The 26176-nt window shown below is 39.3% G+C and overlaps 1 protein-coding gene across 1 annotated transcript in view; it reads right to left on the bottom strand.

The window, feature by feature from the left end:
• RBFOX1 (RNA binding fox-1 homolog 1) overlaps positions 1-26176 on the bottom strand; it is a 188414-nt gene that overhangs the window by 60404 nt on the left and 101834 nt on the right. Inside the window, exons 8-9 of the mRNA XM_063314589.1 lie at positions 12981-13113; positions 8208-8247 (exon numbers count right to left, since the gene is read on the bottom strand). Coding sequence (XP_063170659.1) covers positions 8208-8247; positions 12981-13113 — 173 coding nt within the window. The remainder of the gene's footprint in view (positions 1-8207; positions 8248-12980; positions 13114-26176) is intronic.

Below are 26176 nucleotides of genomic sequence, written 5' to 3'. Positions count from 1 at the left end.
TCCCAGAGCAAGGTTTAAATTCCATCATTGCTTCTGTCTCATACTTCTTTTTTTCCAGGACTGAATAACCTGAAACTTCTCCCTTAATGGTTCATTGATCCCTTCTCCATGCCCAAGGCCAGGTCTCCATTCTATCACAAGAGGGATCATTGGAACATTCTTTATGTATACAATTACACAAATGGCCTTTCCAAATACTTCACCAAATTTAGAGGCAGAGAAAATTGTTGGATAATTTCTTGGTTTGTTTGTTTGTTTTTAGGTGAAGCAGAAATTCTCCAGTCATTTCTCAAGGACATTAGCTGGGGCACAAGCATGGCTGCTGAACCTACCCCATCTCCCAAGGAGTTTCCTGCTGATGTTTTCCCTTGAGATCTAATGGAAGGTACCAGAGAGGGGACTGTATAATGAAAATTCACATGCATCCTTTGGCACATACCTCTTTAAAAAAATGTTGAACACCACATGCATTGCATCTAAGAGATAGTTTCCAAAAGTCTCATCTCTTTTGAAAGAGCTTTAACTGAATTTTTGTTGGAACTTCTACATGAGGTTCAACTTTTATTTAGTGATGAGTATTGGTGGCTTGTTCAATTGTGAAAGTTACAACTCAAAACCAAGCTATCATTTGATGTAAGATTTCAACTCAAATCACAGAACTGAACTGCTTTATATATAGCACCTCCTCTCTTTTTAGTAAGATCTAGAGCTCCTTGAGGTAGTAGCTGTGAGTTACTTTTGTACAATCTGCAGTGGAACATGGGTGGTCATTCCATTACACTAGATCCTCTTGGACTCATTCTGTCAGAGTTCTTCCTCCAATTCTAGACCTCCATCTAAGCTGAGTTCATTTCTAGGCAGCACTGACATGGAAGTTGGGATAGAGCTCAGCTGATGGTCAGGCCAAAAGGGCCTCCTTGAGAAACACAACTGCTTGTGAGTAACGGGATAGTCGTGAATAAGACTCTGCTCAAGAGCAGAATGTATTGGAAGGCAATCTCAGATCGCCTGCATCTAGACCTGAGATGGAAACTCACCTCTCAATGTCCCCTAGTTCAGAAGGCACAATATTTCTCTGCACAACATCTGTTCCCCAATCTTCTTTGTGGCCTTGTTTAATTTTTTTCCTATTGAGCTCTTTGGACTTTGTTTCTGTTGACGGAGTGAAATCTTACTTCTATAGGACCAAAAGCTGCAAATAGTAGTATTATGGTGCGGTAAGGAACGTAGATGTGTCAGATTAATGTACTTAGTAAGATTCTGTGAAGCTTCTATCTTGAAACTCTTGAAACTTCAAACTGAATCTTCAGATTGAATTGATACATCAAGTCAGGTACCTTTGAAACTCTTCAAAGATTTGATAGCCTTTTGTACCTAAGTGCACACATTTTTACTGGATCAAACTGAATCTATACATCAAATTGAACTGACTCTCCTTTTAAATCAGATCACGAATCTGAATAAGATCTTGGCTGGTTTTTCCATCAAAGTGTTTTCCATCCCAGTGTTACGGCAATATTTTGAGGAACAACAGGATATATCCTTTAGCTTGGAGAACAGAAGACTGAGAGAAGACATGTTAACACTTTTCAAGTCTTTGAAAATAACTGCTTCGCTGATGCTACAAAAACTTGAGTTTCAGGAGGGTAATCATTTTGTCACTGGAAATCTTCTCACAGAAGCTGAAATAATATGCTCAGTCTCTAAGTTTCCTTGTTGAACAGAGGGTTGGGCTTGATGGACTACAAAACCTCTTCTATCTTTATGATTCTCTGACTTCTTGGGCTGCTGAATTGTTTCCCATGATAGAGGAGTGGTGACATACCCTTCTGTTCTGGAATACATTCCCAAATAATGAAGCAAAAAAAAAAAAAACCTTCCTCATGCCCACCATCCATTTATGGGCTTCACAACCCATAAAAGAAGTGGCTGATCTCTTGACTATACTACCATGTTGAAAGGCAGTGGGTGGGTGGATCACACCACATATACTTAACTTATAGAATTCTACAATCCAAAGCTGCCTTGATCGGCATTAGAAGATAAAATAACTTGGTAGACAATAGCTCGAAGTATGCTTATGAGTCATTATTGAGCAGCAAATCCTCCACTACCCACCCAGTATTAAATGGTGAGAGTTATGTAGGAGGTGCCTTTGAGCCATGCAGGTGGGCCTTCTGAAAGCATCTGGTTAGCCAATGGGAGAAAGAAGATGCAGACTAGATGGACAATTGGTCACTTCCAGTGAAATTCTTCTAATGTTAAATGTTCTTATATAGAAAGGTGCATTCCGTGGCCCATTTTCCATGATTTTATTTTTCTTCCTCAAAATGGGAGAGAGGAGTTGGAGCCAACAGAGAGAGGGAAGCAAACCTACAGAAGCTGGTATCTGGGATGCTCCACACAGTATGATCAATTGTTCTTCAGAGTCAACTGCTTCTTGCTTTCATTATGAAATTACCATTCTCAGTCAGCTACCAGTGATGGCTAGACTGAAGATTAGAAGATTACTGTTAAAGAAGAGCCTTTGCTTAAATATTTCAAATATGTTCAAAGCTGCTAGAGGATAGTCTTGTGTCTGTTTTATTAGTCCTATTTTAGCAGCTCATGCTTACCTCATTTCTCTCTCTCTCTTTGTGGAAAGGAGGGCTATTTTGTCATCTCTTTAATGTGATGTGTATTAGTGTGGAGAAATAGCCATCCACTGCTCCCACACAGCATGGGACAAACCAGGTAATTAACTTTCTTGCAAAGAGAGAAGCTATGAAAGAACTGACTTCATGGAAAATCAGTAATTCCATTACCTTACTTCTGCACTCAAATTTCAGCCCAGGATACAGTTGCAGACATAAATATAAAAGCACCATTCAAATCAACTTGTACACACTAAATTGTAGGGAATATACAGACACTACAGGTTTGTACATACCCATACCCATAAACTAGAGCATGGTCAAGTGACAGAGGGAATAACTAGCCCATGTCTCAGATAACAAAACTAACTCAAGATCATTTGTTCACATAGTTCTCCAAGCATGTTGGAATCTGATCTAAAATTATACACATTTTTCTAAGGAAATAGGTTTCTGAGCTTCTACAAGCTTTTTATTGGACGCACTAAATGAGATGGGCAAGGGAATGACTGAATCCAGGTGGTAGAGCTTTGAGAACTTCCTCTGAATTTAACTGAAAGGCATTCTTAGTTATTAGAGGGTCTCAGGTACATTAGAAGGTGATACATTCTGGAGAGCCACTAGGTGGCCTACATAGCTTTCCTGAAGCAGGTGTTTTCCAGATGTATTTCGAACCCAACTGTCCATAGTCATGCTGGAAAACTCTCTTGTAGTTCTTAGACAACTGGAAGATACCAGGCTGGGAACAGCTCAGGTAGGCAGTACTGATTCAGAATCCATAGAAGGCAGCTTCCTCAGTTCATATTTAAATTACTCTGGGATTAGCACATAATGTGCATCTGGAAGTTCCAAATTTAGTCCAGACAGTATCAGATTAGGTAAGTCAATCATCTCATTGTAGATCAGCTTCATGTGATCCTTTAATCTGATGCAGGAAAATAATTCCTACCATTGACATACAGTAAAACGTTTATCTGTTATCAGCAAATGAAGCATCCCTCCCATCACTCAAATCAAAATGGCCAGTACTTGAAAGTCAGCTGAGTTGTTTTGGCAGAGAAATCCCACAAGCTCTTTTTTCCATCCCTGGGATATGAAAATTCAGAAGCAAATAACTGAAACATTTGCTGCTTACTTCCAGCACCCCAAATAAGTTATTATCGCTTGGCCTTGAAGTAGGTCCAGCTCTGGTTCTTAACGTCACACCCTGCAAGACTCAGAGAAATCAGGGTTTGATATCTTTTCTAACAAAGTTCACCACTGCGAGATGTCTTTGCTCTCTGCTTCTTTTTCTTTACAGACATCTATGTTTTTCTGAATCTGTCCTCCTTTATCTCTCATCTCTCACCCCCATATATTATGTGCACAATCCTCCTAGGCTCCTTCACACTTTTTCCTCCCTGCACCTATCTGTGCTTCCTGCTGTTCTCGTTCAAGGCATGTTTCTGTTGTCAGCATATTCTGCCTTTCTTTTCTTACCAGGTTTCAGTTCTCTCCATTTAAAATGGCTAACTGAGCTGAAGCTGGGAGGTAATCGATCTCCGAGCCAGTCAATATTTCAGTACTCTGTAGGGAACTAATAAATTCTGAGCCACATATTTTCTCTACCCCAGCACATCTAGATTTTACTCACCCTGGCAAATAATGGAAGGAGCAGAGTGGAAAGAAGGACAGAGAGGAAATGGAATGGTGTAGGACAGTGAGTCAAGCAAGCTCCCTTTTGAAATATGAAAATACTCCACAGAGCTTAACCATTTTAGATTTTTGTTCAGAACGTTGCTGGGAACATGGTAGGGAAAAGGAGCTTTCACATGCAGCCAGGTTTTTGAGAGAGAAAATTCTCATATTAAATATTAAATGGGAAGTTATTGCTATGCTGGGCAATGTCTCCTTAAGATACTTTGCGACCTTTGGGGAGATAAATATTACAAGAAACACACACGGCCAACAAAAAATGGCAGCCTAGTAGAGAGAGAACAAGTTTCCTCATATCTTAAATCATTGTGTCAGGCCCTTCCCTACTTTGGTAACTAGTTCGGTGGGGGAGGGGGAACCTATCACTAAAACAGATTGTCTGTGGGGAAAAAAAAAAAAACCCAAGCAGACTTGTTTCAAACTCAGTCAAAAGGAAAGTCCAATAAGCCTTAGTTATGCACTGGGCAGGTTTACTCTAGTTTAGTTGCAACGTTTGGGGCTGAGGAAATATCCAACCTCCTATCTCTCTCTCTCTTCCTAGGTCATAACTGTGTACCAAGCTGTTGACACAACTGGCAGGCCAAAACAAACAAACAACCAAACAAAAATCAACCTGAAAGATGAGAATGACCAGCCACATCCATAACATTGGCAAGACAGCTACATGGACATGTTGAGGAAGTCACCAGGATTCAAGCTTGACTTGAGGGATTCTTTACTTTTAAATAGAACGAATAATTTTACTTAATCTGAGACTCTTTTTTATGGCCAAGATGGCATTTATCAAGTTTCAGAGAGATGAATGAAAAGCGCCCCATCACCAGGATACCATCTGTTATCTTCTGCTAGGCCATTTTCTCCTTTCCACTCAAATCCAGCTACTTGACAGCTGCCTGTCTCTTCTAGCTTTGCTGCTGGGAAAACCCAGTATAGTGTAACAGTTAACCAAAACAAGCTTTCACTTTGATTTTTGCTTGAGGCCAAATCTGGTAACAATCTAAGGAGCAGCAGAAATCTTCTTCTGTTAAAATTTCTCATCTGTTTCATCTCCTGAGGATTTAGGGATGCCAGTACAGCATAAGCAGAGATTAAGGAAGCCAACTCTTCCCTGACCGAGTGGACTGTTTGAGTCCGTTGAGATGTGTTTAAGACATAATCAAGCCCAAAAGAGATTTGCTCCCTGTTCCAACTTCACTGTCTTCCTATCACCACTCTCGTGCAAGAATAGAATTGGTACCAGCAAGAGAAATTACCCTGGTTTTATTTTCCTTTTCTAGCAGGCCTCAAGCAATTTAATGAAATAGAATTTGGTGTTGAAATTCTTTCAGAAGAGTAATGGTGAAACCTTCATGGGTGAAGTTTACTGTTCTTCCATGTATTCAGTGACAAAATGGTCAGGAGGGGCAGGCTGTTTCATAGGACAATCCACCCTCCAGCCATCTGGAGCCTCCTTGGATTCCTATGCTTCTGATGAATACAAAGGGTAAGCTATTAGCAGCTCCTTCCTTCCATAGGACTTTCTCAGAACCAGTGCCGTTTTCACTTCTAAGAAGGAATCCTGCTCCTGCTAAATTGCTGGAGAGGTTCTCCTCCTCCTGGGGAAATTTGAAAGAGCTGCTCACTCATTTACTCTACTCACAATTTGGGTCAGGAATGTCGAAAGGCCATTTGTGCCCTGCTTTAGAAACAGTTTTTTCACGAGCAGAGAGAAACCCTGCACAACTTAGGAAGGAATGCTTTGGAGTGCACCCAGAAGCATCAGGTCAAGGTCAAGAGTTGAAGAAGGGGTCAAATGAGGACCTTGGGAAACACTCTCTCATGTGGCTTAGTTCTTTGTTCTTTTGTCTTGTGCTGTTTTTGTGCTGTTCTTTGTTTTCAAATCTTTTCAACAACTGTAAACTGCCCAGAGTTGTTGGGCAGTTGGGTGGCATATCTATTTAATAAATAAACAAATAAACAAATAGACAAATAAATATATAAATGTTGAAATGCTGAAAACAAAGATGCCTTTCTGAAATGGCTGCCACTGGGGCCATGGCCAGCCAAAAAAGATAAACTGGGAAGTCTGCTTCTGTTCCTTGTTCTAGAAATTCATGTAGCTAAGCTCATATTTTTTGCTTGGTTCCTGCAAACCACTGGGATGCAGCCAACTTTCCATTCTTAGAAAGAAAACAAACACAAAAATATATCAGACCTATTCTGGGTTTACATGTATTCCTGGAAATCATACCGACGGAGGCCAGCTTTGCTTTTAAAGAGGAAGTTAAAAGAAATCAAAATGAAAACCTAAAGGTTGGGTGGGCAGAAAGCCCTACAGTCACCATGAAAGTGTCCATGGACACCACTTTGTCTATATCTCCCCACTGAATATCATTTATGAATGGGTTGAATGTGCCCCTTGAGTGCCTGCAAAATACTCTTGTGAGTTTTGAGGTGTTCTGTGGGAACACTAAGCTAAATCAGATAGTTCTTCAAATGGGAAATCACAAATTTTGATTTCATAAAATCTGTAGCAACACTGTTCCCTATAGTGGCTACTGAAAGATATGGCCTCTTTGTCCCCTGTACTTCTCTGATGCTCTTAATTTTTCAAAGTGATTTTTCTCCAGAAAATACACAGTCACTACTCTGCATTATTACCACTACTACTACTACCACCACTACATTCTCATTTTCTTTAACATTTTGGACTCTTCTCCCTTCCATCCATAGGAAATGTAAATGATTTCATCTTAACTGTCTCAAAAGTAGCCATAGCTAATAAATAAAAATGATGGGTCCCCCCCACCAAGTACTACTTAATGAATTTTTAATGTTTCTTTCATTTTAATGCAATCAATCTCTTGATATCGCAACACTGGTGATGCAACAGTAACACAATTAGGTTACAGAAAGCTCAATACAGTAATACAAATGAGGTTTAATTACTTCCATTTTTAAGATCAGAACATTTTTATCTTAACCTGAAAGGAGACATACAATGGAGATTAGCAAATGACAACTGTTTTACTTTATGGAGAGATCTGGAAAGGCAGAGCCATTTAGTGATTGCTTATTTTGGGGAGTGGGGTTTAATCAAGGTGAAGAGTAAAATTCAGTCTCGTTCAGTCTCCAAACACTTTGTCTATTGTTGCTCAATTGAATGTTTAGTCTCACGAGAATCTGCCTTGCAATTCTACCTCTTCAATTTAAGGGCTGTCAGCTGGATCTCCTAATTCATAGCCAATGAGTATTCTTTAGCTTCTGAGACATAGGTTAAGAATGGAGGAAGAAAGAGTTTGTAATAGCTGAAGTTCAGCCCAGAGTGAGGCTGATGGGGTCCTATAACACTTCTGAAACTGTGTGCTTGCCTACTGAAAGAGTAGATGAAGGAGCAAGGCACAGACATGGTGAGAATGGTGTCTACCTCTTTCTAATCCATCAGTTGGTCATCTGATGGAAAATTGCAAGGGAAATCAAATTTAAGGAGTTGAAACCATCCTGAGACCTAGGAAGGTAGCAGTTGAAGGTTCAGTCCTAACATGGAGATAAAGCAATGGGGTGGGATGTTTGATCTGCCTGATCTCCCTATGCTTGGCTCTTTTGGGCATAGGAGCCTTCTCAAATGAGAACATGTGACCAGTCCAAGCTCAGATTCACCCACTGGAGCTTCTTGAAGGCCCCCAGGTAGTGAATGTAGCCAGATGGCAATTGATGCAATGAACACAGAGCTATTCCATAGTCAGTAATCCTTCCAATTAAATTCCAAAAATGGCAACATGGAAGAAGACAGAGCCAAAGCTTATGGAGCAAATGTACAACGTACGTAAAAAAACAAAAGCAAAAATGATGCCAGCAATGAATGTACTACAGACAGCATGCACATCAATAAATACTTACATAAATGTCTGCACCATAAAATCCATCCTGGTAAACAACACTGCAAAGATGCACACACAAAGAAAAACATTCATATTAGTGCATTTCCACATGCAGATGCTACCAACCCCTGAAACTCTTGAGGTTAGTCTTATCACAGGAACAAAATGGACAAGAAGGAAAGAAAAACAAACTGAAATGCAAACAAAAATATATAAAGATATAGATACATTATAGAATTTCCATATGGTGGGGCACTCTTCCCATTTCTCAAACAAGTCTGGAAATTCATTGCTTTTCTTTTCTTCAAAAGGAAAGTGCTAGCATTAACATCTGGCCACTTTTTCAACAAGATGTATAGGTGTTTTATGCTGGGAGCATATATTTCAATACACCAACCTAGGGTTTTCACTTCTGAGTTCCAGATATCTCTATACCTCCTAAATTAAGTTGCCCAAGCTGTACAAATTGTTGCAGGTGCAATATCTCATCCTACTTTGCCATTCTAGCACAATTCCTGTTCCATTTTTAGGCAGAAAAGCTCCCTTCATACATGGCAAGTGAATGAGCCACAAGGGGTGGCTAATGGGGTCCAACCCTGATGCAGCAGGAGAGCAAAAAGGTCTTCACTAAACCACATGCCAGCCACTTGTGTTGGAGGACAGATTACCGATTGCATGTGCACTGTTCCACTCTACTGTAGTACCAGATGTGGTGCATAGAGGGTCCTCTTCAGTCTTCCATTGCCCTGTCCAACTCTTGGAAACCTCTCTATTTTACACAAGGAAACACCATTTTACACATCCTTGCTAGCATCACCTCACATCATTATGCACTGCATGGAATATCTAAACAAAACAATCTAGCTGGCTATCTCCAGCCAGGAGAAGCTTGTTTTTTAAGCCGTATAGAATTTGTTTAAAACTGTGTTTCAAGTTGTGTCCTAAGGAATACTGAATGTCTTTCATAACAGGAATTATTTGACAAAAAGACTGGTAGGGACAAAGACAACTTTTCAACTGTTTTCCCCAAAAATATCCTCCTGAAATGCATAACTACAAAGGTCTCTTGATATCAATACAGCACTCATTCAAATGAACTGGACTGCCATCCACCCCAAATCTTTGCAAGGTAGGATTGGTTTTGGATGAAACCTTGGGAATTTGTAGTTATGTTAACTGCTTTGAAAGCAAGAGTAATGTACTTGTTAAGGAGCTGGACTAGGATAAGGGAGACCCAAGTTTAATTCCCTCCTTAGCCACAGAAAATCCCTTGGTAAATTTGAGCCAGTCATTCTCACTCATCCCAGAATACTCGGTGAAGGAATAAAGACCTGGCCTTGGGACTGGGGAAAAAATGAGCAAGCCATTATGGAGGGAGTTTCAGAAAAGATGCTTGGTCCTGAGAAAGAGGAAAGCATGATGAAGAAACTCCAAATGACCCTGCCTTGTTTTTGTTGGGAAAAATGGTATAGAAAGAAACTCTGACAGGCTTTCAAGATCCAATTTTTCCACCCTACAACAATAAAGAGCATTCCTGGAATCCCTCTTGTGCCTGTTGCTTGGCCTTGCCTACTTCAAAGGGCTGACATCAATCTTGAAAGGTCAAATTTTGGCAGGGAAAAAAAAGAGAGAGAGAGAATTTTCCCCAATGGGTGACATGGGTATAGAGTAACTTTTAATCCATGTTAACAATTGCACATGCAATCATTATTAGTATTGTTGTGAGTACAATAGAAAGTGGAAAAATTGGCTTGGTCCTGCCTGAAGCCTTCAAATTAATCCAGCTTTTTCCACCTGGGTACTCAACAGATGCATTGGATTATAAATCTAGAATTTCCAGCTTGCCTATCCAGGACAGGATGATGCCCTTCCCACTCTTATTCCACATATAAAACTCACCTGACAGCTGATTCTTATTTAATACTGGCTGTGGAATTTCCTTCTGGGGGTTCTCGGTAATCCATCTGGCCCACACAGCTCTCATCTCTATCTTTCAGCATGTTGCTCCCCTTCTGCACCTCATAACATTTGCTGTCTAAGGTGACTGTTCTATCTGATGGAGCTGTGGGCCATGATCATAGAATGGCTGAGTTAGGAACATCTTCCAGGTCATCTAGTCCAACCCTCTGCTTAGTACAGGAATCTACTACCATAAGCCTGACGGGTGGCCTCCCAGCCCCCATTTGAAAACCTGTAGCAAAGCAGAATCATTACTTTCCTAGACTGATTGTCCCACTACTTCATAGCTCTTATTGTCAGGAAATTCCTTTAAACGTATGTATTATCATATATGTATTTATTAATTCAGTTTTGAGGACAATTTCAGTCCTATCATCAAGAGACTCAAGATGTCCTTGAAGTGGACTCCAGGCAGACTTAATGTTCAGCCTGAATCTCTTTCCTTTTCATTTCAACCCACTGATCACTATCCTGACCTCTATTCCAGTATCTTGAATTACACTCAATGCATTGGGCCTTGATGTCAATATAAAAGTACCCTAAGAATAAAAAACGTGTGGTTCTCTGCCTACTTAATTCCTGGTGGAAGAAAAAAAGGACAGCACAGAGCATATTTGAGGGATTTATCTGTGAGAGTAAGAAAGAAACCCACTTAAGAATAGTTACATTTTTAAAAACACAGAGAGTTTTAGGAATTTGGTTCTCTCTCTCTCTCTCTGTGAAAAATTGTTTCCAAAAACATGTCTGCATAGAAAAGTGGTATTTTTTTATTATTCACAGAAAATTTGATGGAATGGAATAATGTGTATTTGTCTGAGACATTGACAGATCACTTTTCCCATTCCTAGTACAGTCCAAGATGAATAGCAATCCATACAAAAGTTGTCCTCAGTTGGGACTGAAAGCATCTTCTGATCCTGATTTTATCTATGTGAAAGAAACAAAATGCAACAGAAAAAAAAAAAAACTGATAGAGGGTAATTCTGAAAACAACATATTGTATATTAGGTCATTATATTTTGCAACTGTTCCCAACATTCCATCAAACAGAGTATTTTTTCCAGTATAATAATTGTACATCTGTTCTCCATTTGTTAAAATGGCTTTCTTGTATCTCAAGATGACTATCCTACTTGAAAAAAAAAAGAGAAGTTTTAAGAACTTGTTATTGGGAAGATTTAACACACACACACCCCTCTCCAAGCAGTCACAATCAAAATCAGAATCACCTCTCTTGTCCTTGCGAATATAAGTAGGAAAAGTATGGACAGTCTTAAGCCGCCCAGAGTCGCTTGCTGAGATGGGTGGCTATAGAAATTGAATAAATAAATAAACAAAATAAGGCAAACGGGGCCAGAACAAAATTTTCAATGATTAGGTGGATTTCTGTCCATCCTTTTCTAGGCTTAGCTGAACCATGATAAAATGGGGGGGGGGGATAATAAGTATGTACATTCACATTTACTTGATTTGGTCAGAAAGAAGGATTTTTAGGTTAACAAGTATAGCCAAGTCAAAATTCCAACGATCTGTGCATAATATGGAAATAGCAGATTCTCTGAGATTGCATACCAATACATTTTGTCAACCCTTTTGCAGAGTGCGAAAAATAACCGTTTCAGGTTTATATGGAGTTTTCCTAAGCTTTGAAATGGAGTCCCCCTTGTGTTTTACTGCTTTTCTGATAATGATGAACACATGAAAGTGTTGCAAACAGACCCACTCTTTTTACAAATGCTGGGAACCTTCCTTGCCCCTTAGACTGTTTGAGAGGCCTGGATGGAGACTCAGGTTCAAACCCACCTTCATCAGTGGAAGATCAGTGATTTGGTCTGCCACATTCAGCTCATTCTAGTTTACAAGGGACATGCTTATCGTTCTTCTTCAAATTCCAAGAGAAAAAAGGCAAAGAGGAAGGACTGTACCAATTCATCAGCTGCCACATCACTGCCATGCCTTCTGAAATACTTCGCAAATTAATGAACATAACTTCTCTCCATATCTATGCCTCTGTTTCAAGAAATATAGAGACCTTAATTCTCAGTGTTTTGCCACAGATCTATGTGACCCAAGAAATGGAAAGAAGAGTACGGTAACCCAAAAAGGAATGGGCTAAATTTTCCATGGCTGGATTCATCAACATCTAGAGAAGGTAGTCTCCAACAGTTTGTGTCCTATTGGGACTGTCTTCTCTTTAATCCCCTAGTTGAGTGGATAAACTGTATTTACTTATATGGGAGAAACAAATGTGTGCCATTTTAAGAGATAACAAGGGCAAAATCTATCTTCCCCCCACCCCTGTCCAATAACTGATGTTTTGGGCTGGCCAGTTCTCTACAAGCATCATGCTCTTTGCTACAACCCTAAAGCATTCTATCTAGTCGTCATTTTTCTCTTAACTGTAATAATGTATTAAATCCTTCTGGGTTAAAAGTCAAACTTTCACTTTTTTCAAAAATAGTTTTAAAATATGATTCAACCTCCTCAAGAACCAGATGTTTGCCATCGCCCTCCAACACAGCTCTGCTACCATGCGTTTCCTCTCCCTCGTGTTCCTTCTCAAGGGGAATTTGCATAACAACATGGGACACACAAAATGCTTTAAAGCCACCAACCATGACAGGGCAAATTACTATCATTTGTCAACCCCTGTGTGCAAGGTGCTCCACTTCAGGCAACCGAGATTGGCTGCATGCTGTGTGAGGTTGGTGTGGCGAGACAAAATGGTTGCGCATGGCATTCACAAATGCTCGATTGCCTTTTTTTCCCCCCTGCGGGAAGTAGAAGATGGAAACTGCAGAGTGACAGGCTGAAGAAGCCCACAGCTACTTACCCGCCATAAGCTGGGATCGGAGGTGGGGGAGCTGCGGCACGAAATGTGTTGTAGACGGTGCGACCTCTGCCCCTAAGGTGGGCCCCTCGGTATGCAGCAGCTGCAGTTGCAGCTGGATACGGGAACCCCGGCACTAAAAAAAGACAAGGAATGCAACGGACAGGGGGTGACACTTTTTCTTCTGTTTCAGAAATGGAGAGAGTGCTTGATGATTCAGCATTCAACAGAGCCAAGACTTAGATAGGGCGAACAGCAATAGGCTTTACTCACTTAACCCTGTTTTCTAAGACTTGCCATATTCTCAAATAACAATGACAAGGAGAGGGCATTGCGTGTTATATAGTGGGGAAAATGCTGTTTTAACCCCAGCACAAAACCATTTCCATTCCAGAGGTTCTGGTAGATCTTTCGGGTCAGCTGCGGTTTGGCAGAAGTGAAACATGGAATGCTTTGATTGTCCTGAGTTTGGGATGAAACAAATTCCAAATGGGATGTATAGAGCAAAACTGGTGTGTGTCACTTCCACTCAGTAGACCCAGCTCCACCAGCCCCTTGTCACCTTCTTCCCAGATCTTTCTCCCTTCTCTGCCTTCCCTAAAGTCAGCACTGATACTGATTTTATTTATTTATTTGTCATATTTATATAGCTGGCCATCTCATGCCTGTATTATATATCCTATCCACCTGCTCACAGCATATCCCAATTCCTCCCTGCCCTGATTCTCTCAGATTTTCTCCTCCTCCCTGTCCACTCCAAATGCGTCACTTCGTTTGGGCATGGATTCCCAGAAGCTAGCTGTTCTGTACATGGGAAGTTTTGCACCTCTCTAGTCAGTATGGTCTAGTAGTCTAGTCAATATGGAGCAGAACTGATTCATGCCCTTAGAAAAATCCACCTATCTAATTGCCAGGTTCTTCTCAGCATTTTATTTACATTGCCCAATGAGTTTTGAAGGGCACAAACATTTTCCTCATTCATAATCAGACAAGACTTGGAAGATAATTTCTTTCCTTTTACTTCTGTTTAAGAAACTACCTCTCCCCCTCCAAAAAAAAAAAAATCATCTGGGGTTTCCTGAAATGTTAGCCCAGTGTGAGAGTTTTTAGAGAAAAGGCCTTTACTAAATTTGTGGACCAGGAAATCCATTTTACCTGTGAAAATGCCTACATTTGCTTTGTTTAACTCTATTGACTATTCCATAAGTTCATTATATACATATACTTGACATCTTCTTCCCTTCCTTATTTTATAGTGGCCACTGCTTTACGTTATGTTGTTTTATTCTGCATTCTTTCTATTACAGGACTGGGCAGAGACATCCACAGGATATGGGGCCTTTGCAGGCTTGGGTCCCTCTACAATCACAGTTGCTGGAAACCAGTGGTGTACTTCTAGACTATAGAGCAGAAAACGCACCAATCCAGTACTACAGCCCTAACATTTGATTAATATAGGTTTCCTTAGTTTAGCAAGTTCCCCAGCCCCTGAGGTTTTTAGAGTTGAATTGATGAAATACATTTTGTAGGACTGCACTCCTTTTATTCTCTTCTGACACACAAAAAATTGCAATGGGGTCTGCAATTTTGGTTTTTGGAACCTTGTGTGCTCCCTGAAGTCTCAAATTATGTGTCTTGGTATAAAGAATATCAACAGACCTGAATGGGTCCATACACACTTTAAAGTTTTCAATAATTTCTGATGAATTTGATCATCTATTTCTTGCTGCATTCCTGGAAAATACGATGTATTTTAGATATTCCTCCAAAACATTTTAAAGTACATTTTGTATTTTGATTTGCAATTTTTCTAGATTTCTTTGCCTCCATTTATGTTATTTCAATTTTCTCTCACATTTATTTGAAGCTTGCACTGGTTCTCAAGTTTTATTATCAAACTATTTTTTTTTTTACAAAGCCATCTAATCTAGTGTCCATAGACACATATCATGGAAATGTTAATTATCTCCTAAAAACCAATTTGTTTCATTCCCTTCTTTTGAGAATGAAAGGATGAATTTTTGGACAAGTTGATTGGAGTTTAGCTGGCCATTTGACTACTTTAAAAGGACAGCCACTCTTTAAAAGTTCCTGCAGGATTCTCTTTACTTGAATGTTATTGCACCACATCTTATTATTTTAATATTAACTGTAATTTTTACATGTGGATCTCAGTCGTATAGTGACTTAACAGCTTTATGCTAGTAATTCTAATTTTTCCATAGAATATAGGCTGAACTGTTAATGCTGGACAATAACTGAAATGAAGATTTGATGTGGTTCTTCTGTTTGAATGTATCCTCTAGTTAAAGAGCTGTCTAGTTCATATTTGGTATAAAGAGGCTAGGAAGTAAGTACCAGAGGAGTCAGTTTTCTACTTGGCTGGCTAGTCTGAAACTAATTAAACAGACACACGTGAATTTGGGAACTTCCGATAAGCGATTGATTGCAGAAGAGCTAAGAAACCATTATGAAAGAATTCCAGGAACTGCTGATATCAAGTGTGAATTCCATTTGCAATAATCAATGTTCATACAATGGGAAGGAGAAAAGCATCCTTTTCTCCTTCCCATTGTACATAAAAGGCTGGGAAAAAATTCTCTTTGGTATATGTTGAGAGCCATTTCTTACCTTGAAAATAAATCTGGCAACCGTTTCCAAAACAATCAATAGGTGCAGACCATCCACATTCACATGAGACAAGTCACCTCCTTGCACAAGAAAAAGCACCAGCATCTAATCTGCCTACAGATAGTTTTTTTATTTTAAAATATAGTTCTCTCCAGAACTCTTCTGTTGTTACTCCAACTTTCTTCCCAATAAATCTTACCAATTGGAGCCCTGTAAGACTTGTTCCTAGGATTAAGGGCTTCCAGATCAGGATGTTGTAAGAAAAATCTATCAGGGAAGAGATACAGTTTCTGTCTGTTCTTTGTTTCAGTGACAGACCGATCCAGCATCAGACTGTTAACTTCGCATCATGAACATGACATCTCCCCCACAAAGGTAACACAAATTTGTATCTGTTTTGTCCCATGGACTTTCAGGGATGATGTTTTCTTTTATCACAAGGTGTGAATCACCTCTCTTTGGAACAGTCAGCAAACTTTTTGTCTGAACTAAAATGCTGTGATTAATTAGGAAATTCTAATTCATAGAAAAACTCTACAAAGTAATTTAAATAAAATGGATTAGATTAGCTAAATTTTATGCAGAACTGGAAGGAAAGGGTGGCATATTTACAATGGCCCCTAGGTTCTTCCTAAAATTAAATTCAAGCTAAATACTGGGATTCCATTCAAAGTATTAGATATACTCCAAAGAAAGCTTAAAAAATTAACACGATTTCTTGGAGAGCCTTTTCACTTCCACAAGATTGATCTATAATCCAATTATACTTTATTAATTAAATGGTAGCCCTTGAAGTTAACTAAACTGTAGCTTGGTCCATGCATTCCACCAAGCCAAAATGTGGTTTATTTGGTTGCAGAATCTAGTCACCATAAGCCAGGCTTTAGTGTATTGTATGGATTTGGCAAATTGTCACTTATTCAACAAAGTTAGGTTAAGCTCATCATGGCTTAGCATAATGAATGAACTGTGTCTATGTCTCTCACAGCTTAACTGGGTTTTAGAGAGATGAGTGAGATTTCATTCTTTCACTCAGTCTCATTAATATTTACGCTTTTGTGTGTATTTAAATACTGCAGGGCAATGAGAGAGAGGACATGCATTATATAATTTTTATAAATATATGAGAATAAATGATTCTCACACTAAGCCAGAAAGCAAGCATGTAATGACCATCCTGCCTAAATGAACACAGTTAGAGAGTTGATTTTAAAGCCTACCTCTTAATCAACAAATCAAATGAATATTAACATTATAAACTTCAATCAAAGTAAGGAAATACAACTAACAATACATAGAAAGCTCAGTTTAAAACCAGGAAACAAGTATTCTGCCAAAAAAGCTCTGGGGCTTCCATCAGTTTTTCAAAGAAAGGCTGAAATGAAAACAAAATAAAAATTCACAACATGCAAAAATTGTACAGTATTCCCTCCCTTCAGAAGATAAAAGCTTAGGCCACAGGACCCCTTGTCATAGTCTAAACCAGGGCAGCCACTGGGGGGTGGGTCTCAAAAAAGTCAAGATAGCAGCTTCAACTGTGGGACTGAAGTTCCCCCCCTTTTTAAAAAAAAAAAATGAATTTTATTAATTAAAAAGAGAGAAAGAAAACGGACAACAAGAAAAAAAAGTGGGGGAGGAAGAAAAGATACAATATCAGTAAGAGAACAAAAAGGTTACAGAAGCTGTACACTTAGTGCTCAGTGTATCATTGATGAAAAATTAACCAGAAACATCAAATGCATTATTTTTATCAATAGAGAAAAGGATTTTAGAGACCTTTCTGAATCTCAGAGCAGGGTGCCAATGTCTCCACTATTTTGTTACTTAAATACACCATAAAAAAGGAGAAAATAGGAAAAAGAAATATTTTTTAAAAAGGAGAAATCTGTTCCACTCCTTTTTTGATGTGCCTAAGAGAAGGAGGAGTACTTGACTAATATTTCAGGCACATTTGTTGTGAATTCCCAGAAAGATGTATTAAGCATTTAAGCTCTTCCAACCAAATATTCACAATCAATTGCAATAATTAAGAAATCGCAACTCTGCCTGATCTAGCAAAAATGCAGGTAAGCAACGTAACTACTAACACTGATATTCCTCAGATATACCCGAGACCACACCTTAGAATCTTCCATCTCACAAGATTCTAAAACCATTATAGGAATCACTGCACGCACACCTGAAAGATTGGGAGGTGTTTGACTTTTAAACCTAGATTTAATAGGGTATTAAAATGACTGACAAACCAGATGCATCTAGACAGATATGGTGCATAGATCAGCTCCAATCCAATCAGGGTTGTCAATTTGACTCAGAAAATCAAGTAGGTTTGATTCAACGCTTTGATTCAAAATGTTGAATTGGGTTGAGTTCAATTTTCTGAATCGATTAAAAATAAAAAAGGGAGCTCTCCACATGCAAATGGTGAAGTGAATGATGATTCAGTGAAAATAATTTATCTAATTTGGAAAGTCAATTCAGTTCAGAGATTTGATAGATTCTGTGGGTGGGGGTGGGAGAGAATCAGACATTAGGTGGTAGATTAGCCAAGTGAATGGAAGGGGAGCACATACAGTATGAAAATATAAAAAGCTAGATCCTTCAAGCCCATATCCAGTTCAGCCCATAACACATTTCAAAATAATTAAGCCCCATGTACTGAATGAATTACTTTCTCTTAATAGTCCTTTCCCTCTTTGTCAGAAGCTTGGCTGAGGATGATAAGGGAAAATAACGGGGGAAAATTGCCTCCAAGAAATCAAATCCTAGCTAGTATTTTAGTCTTAGTGTTTCAACTTTGTAGGTAATCTGGAAAATGAGTAGTCTGAACTTAATCACTTTATAGATTGGTGGATGAATGGACAGATGGATGGACAAGCTGAATACTGAAAATGGAGTGACCCTCATGTTATATGAGTAGTCCTCTGTTCACAGACCAAGGTTAGTCCTTGTTTTGGTAACTCAGTTCCTGATACCCAAATATAATCTGGTTTCTCAGTTATTTGGAGCAGATTTGGTAGATGGGTGGAAGTTTGTGATAATGGGTAGAAGGATCAGATTTCATAGGAAGTTACACTTCTGTTATTGGATGGTACAGAGGGACAGTTACATCCCTTGAAATTTAATTTTGGGCAGTGTCTTGTCTCCATTTCTTTTTCTTTCCTACAGTAATATGCCACAGTTAACCATAACCTTAGCAAAAAAAGGAGAAGGCCTTTAATTCATTGCTCCCACAGTGATTTAATTAACTAAGATGACTGCAAATCTATGCTTGCAATCAATAATATTCTCTTTTTAACTAAATAGTGTTTGATTTCACTATCTTTGTACAGGACTGTGATATCTTTTCAATCCTATATCTAAAAGCTTCAGAGAAAGCACCATTAAATTAAATGGAATTTACCTCTGAGCAGGCATGTATAGGGTTACACTATTAGCTGGTTCTGCCTCCAGCTAATAAGTTATTGCTGCCTCTTTTAAAATACCTTAATTAATACATTAGTCTAAGCCTTGATTTGTTTAACCATGATTCGTTAATGTCCTAGAACAATGTGTAAACCCTGCTGGTGTTTCATAGGATATTTCTGAGTCACGAATTAGGGCATTAGCAAATGTATTCACATAATGTGAATAACATGAATTAGCCCATGTTCTGGATTTGCACAATACAGTGAAAGATAAACTAACACAATGGTCTGGATTCACACAACACCCTAACCCTAAAATCCAGTCTACATCAGGGTTAATAATAACAAGCTTAGCCTTTTGGGGATGCTGACCTGTTAAAGCATGTTGCATAAACAAAGAAGTTGTGTAATCTTACAGGCCGTTGTTCCAAGCCTGAAGTTCTTTTAACAAGAGTTTCTGAAAATGTAACTTAGTGCCCTGCCAACCTACAAATGTTCTGTTTAACTCAAAGTTTTAAAGATAACCACAGTGATAGAATTACAAAGAAAATTGAATTTAGCCCTTAATCCATTATGATTTATACCATGTCTTCTGAGATGATTGTAGTATAATCAACCTTAAAATTAACTCCAACAATGCATCTGGGTGACAAAATACTGAATAGAGGGAGAGAGGTGTTTTACAGACCAAAACCTGAAATCTGCATTTTGAGAACAGAGATATTTGGGCGGAGTTCAGATAAGCCAACAGAGATGAATGTTTGCAATAGAGAAGATAAACGAAAGGCGTTCTTACCATTATGTTCACACCTGAACTGCAGTCGAGTGCTAATTCATCCCAAACGATATTAATATATACATTTGGTTCTCATTCATTTTCATACTAAATGAGATAAATAATTGCTTGGAGGGCCATCAGGCAATAAACTTTAACATATATACTCTGGGGGAAAAATCAACCCAAACCTAAAATCCAGACACTCATGTGCCCATCACACCATGCTGGAGATGGCATTAGAAACTGTATATTTAAGTTCTGAAGCTCAGAGAAAAATGACAAAGTGGCAGATGCAAAACCCAACAGGGAGGCAGATTCCCATCCAAGCCATAAAAACATACAGCCCCTTTAATGGCCAATTATTCCTTGCATTCCGGCTCTAATCTGAATTTACATAAGAGTGCCATATGCCGAAAGAAAGGTGTGCTGTCACAATCGATGAATGGATCTCTCTCTTTGTTACTCTGCTGGTCCTTCTGTGCACCACTCACTTGGCAATCTACCATGATGATTCTTAGATGGCTTCTAGGGGAAAAGCAGAACTTAAATTTAAGCAGAGGAGCACCTGTGGCCCCTGAAGGTTCAAAGTTGGGCATCCAGGGGCCTCTAAAATGTTGCTCCAGTCTGCAATCTTTAATGGGTTAGAATGCAAAACAGATTAAACACATGACTGGAAGAAAAACATATTTGATTTTAAGGAATGGTAAATGTAATCAGGTGCAAGTTGTGTTCTCTGGTCCTGATCTCCTGTTCTTTGGAAGACAGTCCAGATCCAAATATGGCCTTATTCTTTTTTTTAATCAAACTTCATTAAGTTTCAACAAGAGATAAAATATAAAGAAACAGAAAGAAAAAAAGAATTAAGAAGAAAAGATCAGAAAAAGAGCAAAATTAAGAGTGTAGAAAACAAAGAGGAAGGGAAGGGAAGGGAAGGGAAGGGAAGGGAAGGGAAGACAATAGCTTCTGACTTTCTTTGGTACAGATACAAATATAAAATACATTAACCTGTCCCTCTAAAATTAACAAGAGTACACAATATTTCTATAATCATAAACAGTTCTAATAATCAAATCCCAAATTTAAAGTAATTTCTTGTCATTTCAACCAAACAGTCCAAAAGAGGTTTCAGGATCCAAATGTGACCCTTGATCAGGTAAAGCTGTCCATTCCTGACCTTCAAGACTGAGATGTTAAGAGGCTTTCTGGAGATATTTCATCATTTACACAGAGCACCTACATATTCACCTACATTTTAACTGGAAAGGCTGCCTGTGCGGCTTACAGATCAGCAGAAAGAAGCTGTCTGTGTTAAAAAAAACAATCTGTAAAGTCATGGCACAAAAAGAAAAAAAATAGAAGCAGTGGAGCAGGAAAAGGAAAACAAGTTAATTCAGCTTTTTATTTGTAATGTTGACTTAACATGTTGTGTGAATCCAGATCCCTTGGTGGTATATTCAGAACATGTTCAAGCAAACTATGGGTTTCTATGATTTGTTTATGTATTTTGATGCCTTTCTCCCTTCTGAGGACAGCCAAATTCAGCAACATATTGCCACCAACTGAGGCACAATCATTCTGCTTTATTCATCCAGTCCATTAACTACCAAGCACATGCCGAACTTCCCTGGATTCAGATGGAAAGGAGAGAGAGAGGTGAACTCCGAATCTCCAGATGTCCAGCACTAGTGTCTTGAAGCAGATACTGAACAGCAGGGGGGAAAGGTTGAAACTCTTTAGGATCTTGCAAAGTAAACACCATGGGGCCAAACAAAATATCACATTGATGCTCTGTTGTGGTGGTCTTTCTGTTAGGAATGGAACCACCATACCAGCCTCCAATTCTCAAATGACTGAGCCATTCCAGCAACGTCCTGTGACCACAGGGGTCAAAGGCAATGCTAAATTCATACAACATGCTAAGCTAAACTCAAATGTACCATGGTTTAACAGTGAGAGTTGAACCTAGTTATTGAACAGAGTTACAGAACCACCTTTGATAACACCATAATTAGTCACTGCCATGTTCCAATTAAAAAAGAAGAAGAAAAGTTAAGAAAAAACTTATTCTTTGGGCATCAAAGACATTCAGGAAATTAATGTAGATTACTGGTTTCTTTTTCTTGCTATCTGTGTTTATGTACACCACATTATTCCAGTCACCAAGTGAGGGTCATAAATGCATGAAACGATCTTAAATAAAAAATAATAGTGTTTGTGTGCATGAAGATTCAAGCTGTAACTTAAACACTTTAAACACTTACTTAATGGGCTCACCCACACAGCTGTTTCACTGTGTTTCCTTCCTGTCTCAAAGCTGGGGTGTGTGTGTGGGGGGGGGGGAATCATGTCAGCATAAATCACACTTCTCCCATAGTTTGCATCTGGTAGGGCCCTGTGACACAACACTGTATAGGCAGAGATTGGTGGTCTCCCAGATGAAATTCCAGTTCCACCAAACATCACCAACTGTGGGAAATGTTGACACCAATCACCCTACAAAAAGGATTTCACAAACGGATTACTGACCTATCAACCACTAGATGGCAGAAAAGGGTTACAGTTTTCTGTCTCTGGGCTGCCATCCAGTGGTCACTGGAATTTGTGCAGCTCAGATGCAGCCATCAGATGTGCAGCTTGAACTGCTGGAGTTTGAGAAAAGCAGTTGAGGATGTATATGCATATGCATATGTATATGTATATGTCTTAGCGGTATGGGGATACCAAGTCATCTTGTCTGCCTCCTGAAGAATCTGTGTAACGACCAAGTAGCAACAGTAAGAACAGACCACGGAACAACGGACTGGTTTAAGATTGGGAAAGGAGTACGGCAGGGCTGTATACTCTCACCCTACCTATTCAACTTGTATGCAGAACACATCATGCGACATGCTGGGCTTGAGGAATCCAAGGCTGGAGTTAAAATCTCTGGAAGAAACATTAACAATCTCAGATATACAGATGATACCACTTTGATGGCTGAAAGTGAAGAGGAACTGAGGAGCCTTATGATGAAGGTGGAAGAAGAAAGTGCAAAAGCTGGCTTGCAGCTAAACCTCAAAAAAAAAACAAGATTATGGCAACTAGCTTGATTGATAACTGGCAAATAGAGGGAGAAAACGTAGAAGCAGTGAAAGACTTTGTATTTCTAGGTGCGAAGATTACTGCAGATGCTGACTGCAGTCAGGAAATCAGAAGATGCTTAATCCTTGGGAGAAGAGCAATGACAAATTTCGACAAAATAGTGAAGAGCTGAGACATCACACTGACAACAAAGGTCCGCATAGTTACAGCAATGGTGTTCCCCATAGTAACATATGGCTGTGAGAGCTGGACCATAAGGAATGGTTTATTCGACTAAACGAATAAACAACAATACGTATATGTAATGTATATGTATTATTTATTTTCTATCCCACCTTTATTATTTTTATAAATAACTCAAGGCGGCCAACATGGCTACTACAGCTTCCTCCATATGAAAGAGTTCTTAAAATGTAGGTGCTCTTGGCGATATTGACTCTCGTTCTGAGGTGGGAGCCACTCTGTAAGTTGACATTCTCATTAAAACACAGTGAATGAAGTGCCTGGAGAAGCTGCAATCTTGGTCTTCCTCATTGCTAAAACAACACAACAGAACAGGCACATTGCCCAGGAAATGGATGAAGGAGGGCATTCCCCTCAATGGACCTACTGGAGACCAGCAGTCACCAACCCTAGTTGTCTAAAGGGAATGGCCTTGAAGGACAGGAAGAAGAGCACTACCAAGGCAATGGTCAGATAAGCAGGGCTTGAGCCCAGCCCAAGAAAGTAACATGAGAAAACATCGCAGACAAGCCCTTCCCTTGTTCACACAAAGAGACATGGTGGGGGGACAGGGGAAGCACGTTCAGACCTGAAAGATTCCATTACTATAGTGGTTAAAATAAAAGTCCCCTGACCTATATGGCATTGGTTCCTTTGTCTGGTCCAGCTTGTAGGGCTGACAGGTTGTAATATTAAAAAGGCCTCTTCCCCACGTGCTTTAGATGGTCCACATGAGAAGTCTTGTGCGGAGATATGAGAAAAACATCACTTCTACACAGGATATTCTAAACCTGACTTCGGTTTGCCTCAGTAACATACGGGAAGTGATGTGGGGGTAGCCTTGTGAGGAAAAAATGTTTAGTAGAGCATCCTTGCACTACAACACCACAGACATGTGAATGAGCCCTCTGTGTTGTTGCAGGAAGGCATCTGCTACAGCTTTAAGTGTAAAGAGCGGGGGCTTTGACTGGAATCATATATATATATATATATATATATATATATATATATATATTTCCTTAGATGTGCTTAAGCTTAAGAATGGCAATTGTGCTGAACTCCACACCAATTTAGCACCTTTTAGACACCTTTCTTACAGACCATTCTCATCTGAAATTCACTGGAAAGAAAAACAACACACGCACATTCCAAAGAAGAAGAAGAAGAAAAAACCCTAATTAATGTACAAGTTTAATCACCATTCCCCACATGGAAGAGTAATTTTTCACTGTTCATTTGCTCGGTGTAATCTCCAAACTGACATAAACAGAAAAGCAATAACCTATAAATCCGCTCCGATTTGTTCCTTTAATATTCATACTGCACTGAACTACAGCTGCTTCCTGCTGCCGTCTATTACAACATGCAAAAGTGTCGATAAAATATTATGAAAGACAAGACGTATTTGCTGCGAGGCGGCATGTGGCATTTATTTATTTATTTGTTCGTTCATTCGTTCGTTCAAAGGGACAATAAATGGCTCCCGGAATATCCCTTTGTTTGCGGCTGATGGAGTGATGATTAATTGCCTTGCCACAAACGGACAGGGCAGAAGGAAATTGACGTGGCCCTGATTAATTAACTCTGGTTGTTTTTAAAACAAACAGAAAAATGCACAAAACTTGATGAACAGTTGCATGAATTATGGAAAGTCAATGCCATTGTTAGATCCAATGTTGGTGAGGTTGGAAGTGTTTTCAAAGGATAAAGGTTTATTCCAGCAAGACATGTACAATGGCCCATAAGCCATTTTGCTCCTCAGAGTCACACATTAGAGAAATAAGTTGCTGACTCTGAGTGGTGGGAACTCTCTGTCTGCACATCTCCCTGCTTCATATTGCACTAAGGCATGATGTGGTTTGCTTCCTTTGGGCTTAGAACGATGTGAGAACAGGGCTACGGTGGCTTGCTCAACCAACCATGATTTGAAAAGTCCTGGTTTAACATAATGCCAGCCATTGTGTGCTTTATCTGGAGGCTCTTGTGTAGGATGTCTAATCAGCCACGTCGCTTTCTCAATTAAAGATCAACTTTCCCAGGTTTTTTGGACCTTCGCGTTATTTATGCGTTAGAAAGGAGAGAATGTGAAATTTAAAATCAGGTCTGTATTTCCAGTTGGCTTTGGAATCCAGACACAGGCTGAAGTCACACACCGTGCTATCCCATGGTTTGCTGAGTAAGTCACAACAGCTGGAGCCACATCTGTCTTAAACGAAAGCCAAAAAACCCACCCACGCACCCGCAAACAGGCGGGCCACTCATGGGCACAGGGAGGCTTTAACCGCCCCTTCAGTGGGACAAGGCGGTATAGTGAAGCCACACTGAGCGCACTGAGATGAAATCATATTATTTTTAGTAGCAGTATTTCAAGATTTCAAAGTTAAGAATTTAGAGAACATAAACTTTGCCACTTGGACTTTTCATTTTTTACTCTTACTCATATTATTTCTTACTGTAATTTTATATTGTGGATTTTATGATTGTTGTTTTAATTGATTACTGTAAACTGCCCAGAGTCCCCCGAAGGGAGGAGAGGGGCGGGGACAAATTGGATAAACAAATAAATAAATAAATTCCTCCAGGTTCTAGAGTAGTGAAGGATATGCATGTTTCTGGTTTTGCTTTCTGGTTTTTGCTTTCTGGTAAATTGATCGTTATCCTTACAAATGCCTGTTAGGGGACCTAAATCTGGGTTTCAAAATCCCACGAAATAAATAAATAAATAAATAAATAAATAAATAAATAAATAAATAAATAAATAAATAAATAAATAAATAGGAGGTGGTTTGCCATTGCCTCCTTCCTAGTGCTGAGAGAGAGTGACTGGCCCAAGGTCATCCAGTCCTAAGGAAGGACTAGAACTCAGAGTCTCCTGGTTTCTAGCCCAGTGCCTTAATCACTACACCAAACTGGCTCTCAAATGAATATTTACAAATAAGAAAAAATATCTCTGAATTTGGATTTTTTTAAAAAAAACACACTAGATCAATCTGGATACTGTCAAGCAAAGAATGCAGGTGGGGTGGGGGTGAAAGATGTCAGCTCATTCTTCTTGGCCATAAATGTCAGGCAGCCAAGAG

The sequence above is a fragment of the Candoia aspera genome, chromosome 14, assembly GCF_035149785.1.
Source record: "Candoia aspera isolate rCanAsp1 chromosome 14, rCanAsp1.hap2, whole genome shotgun sequence".
Lineage (NCBI taxonomy): Eukaryota > Metazoa > Chordata > Lepidosauria > Squamata > Boidae > Candoia > Candoia aspera.
Note: the sequence above shows the minus strand (reverse complement) of the source record. Positions and strands in the feature narration are given on the sequence as shown.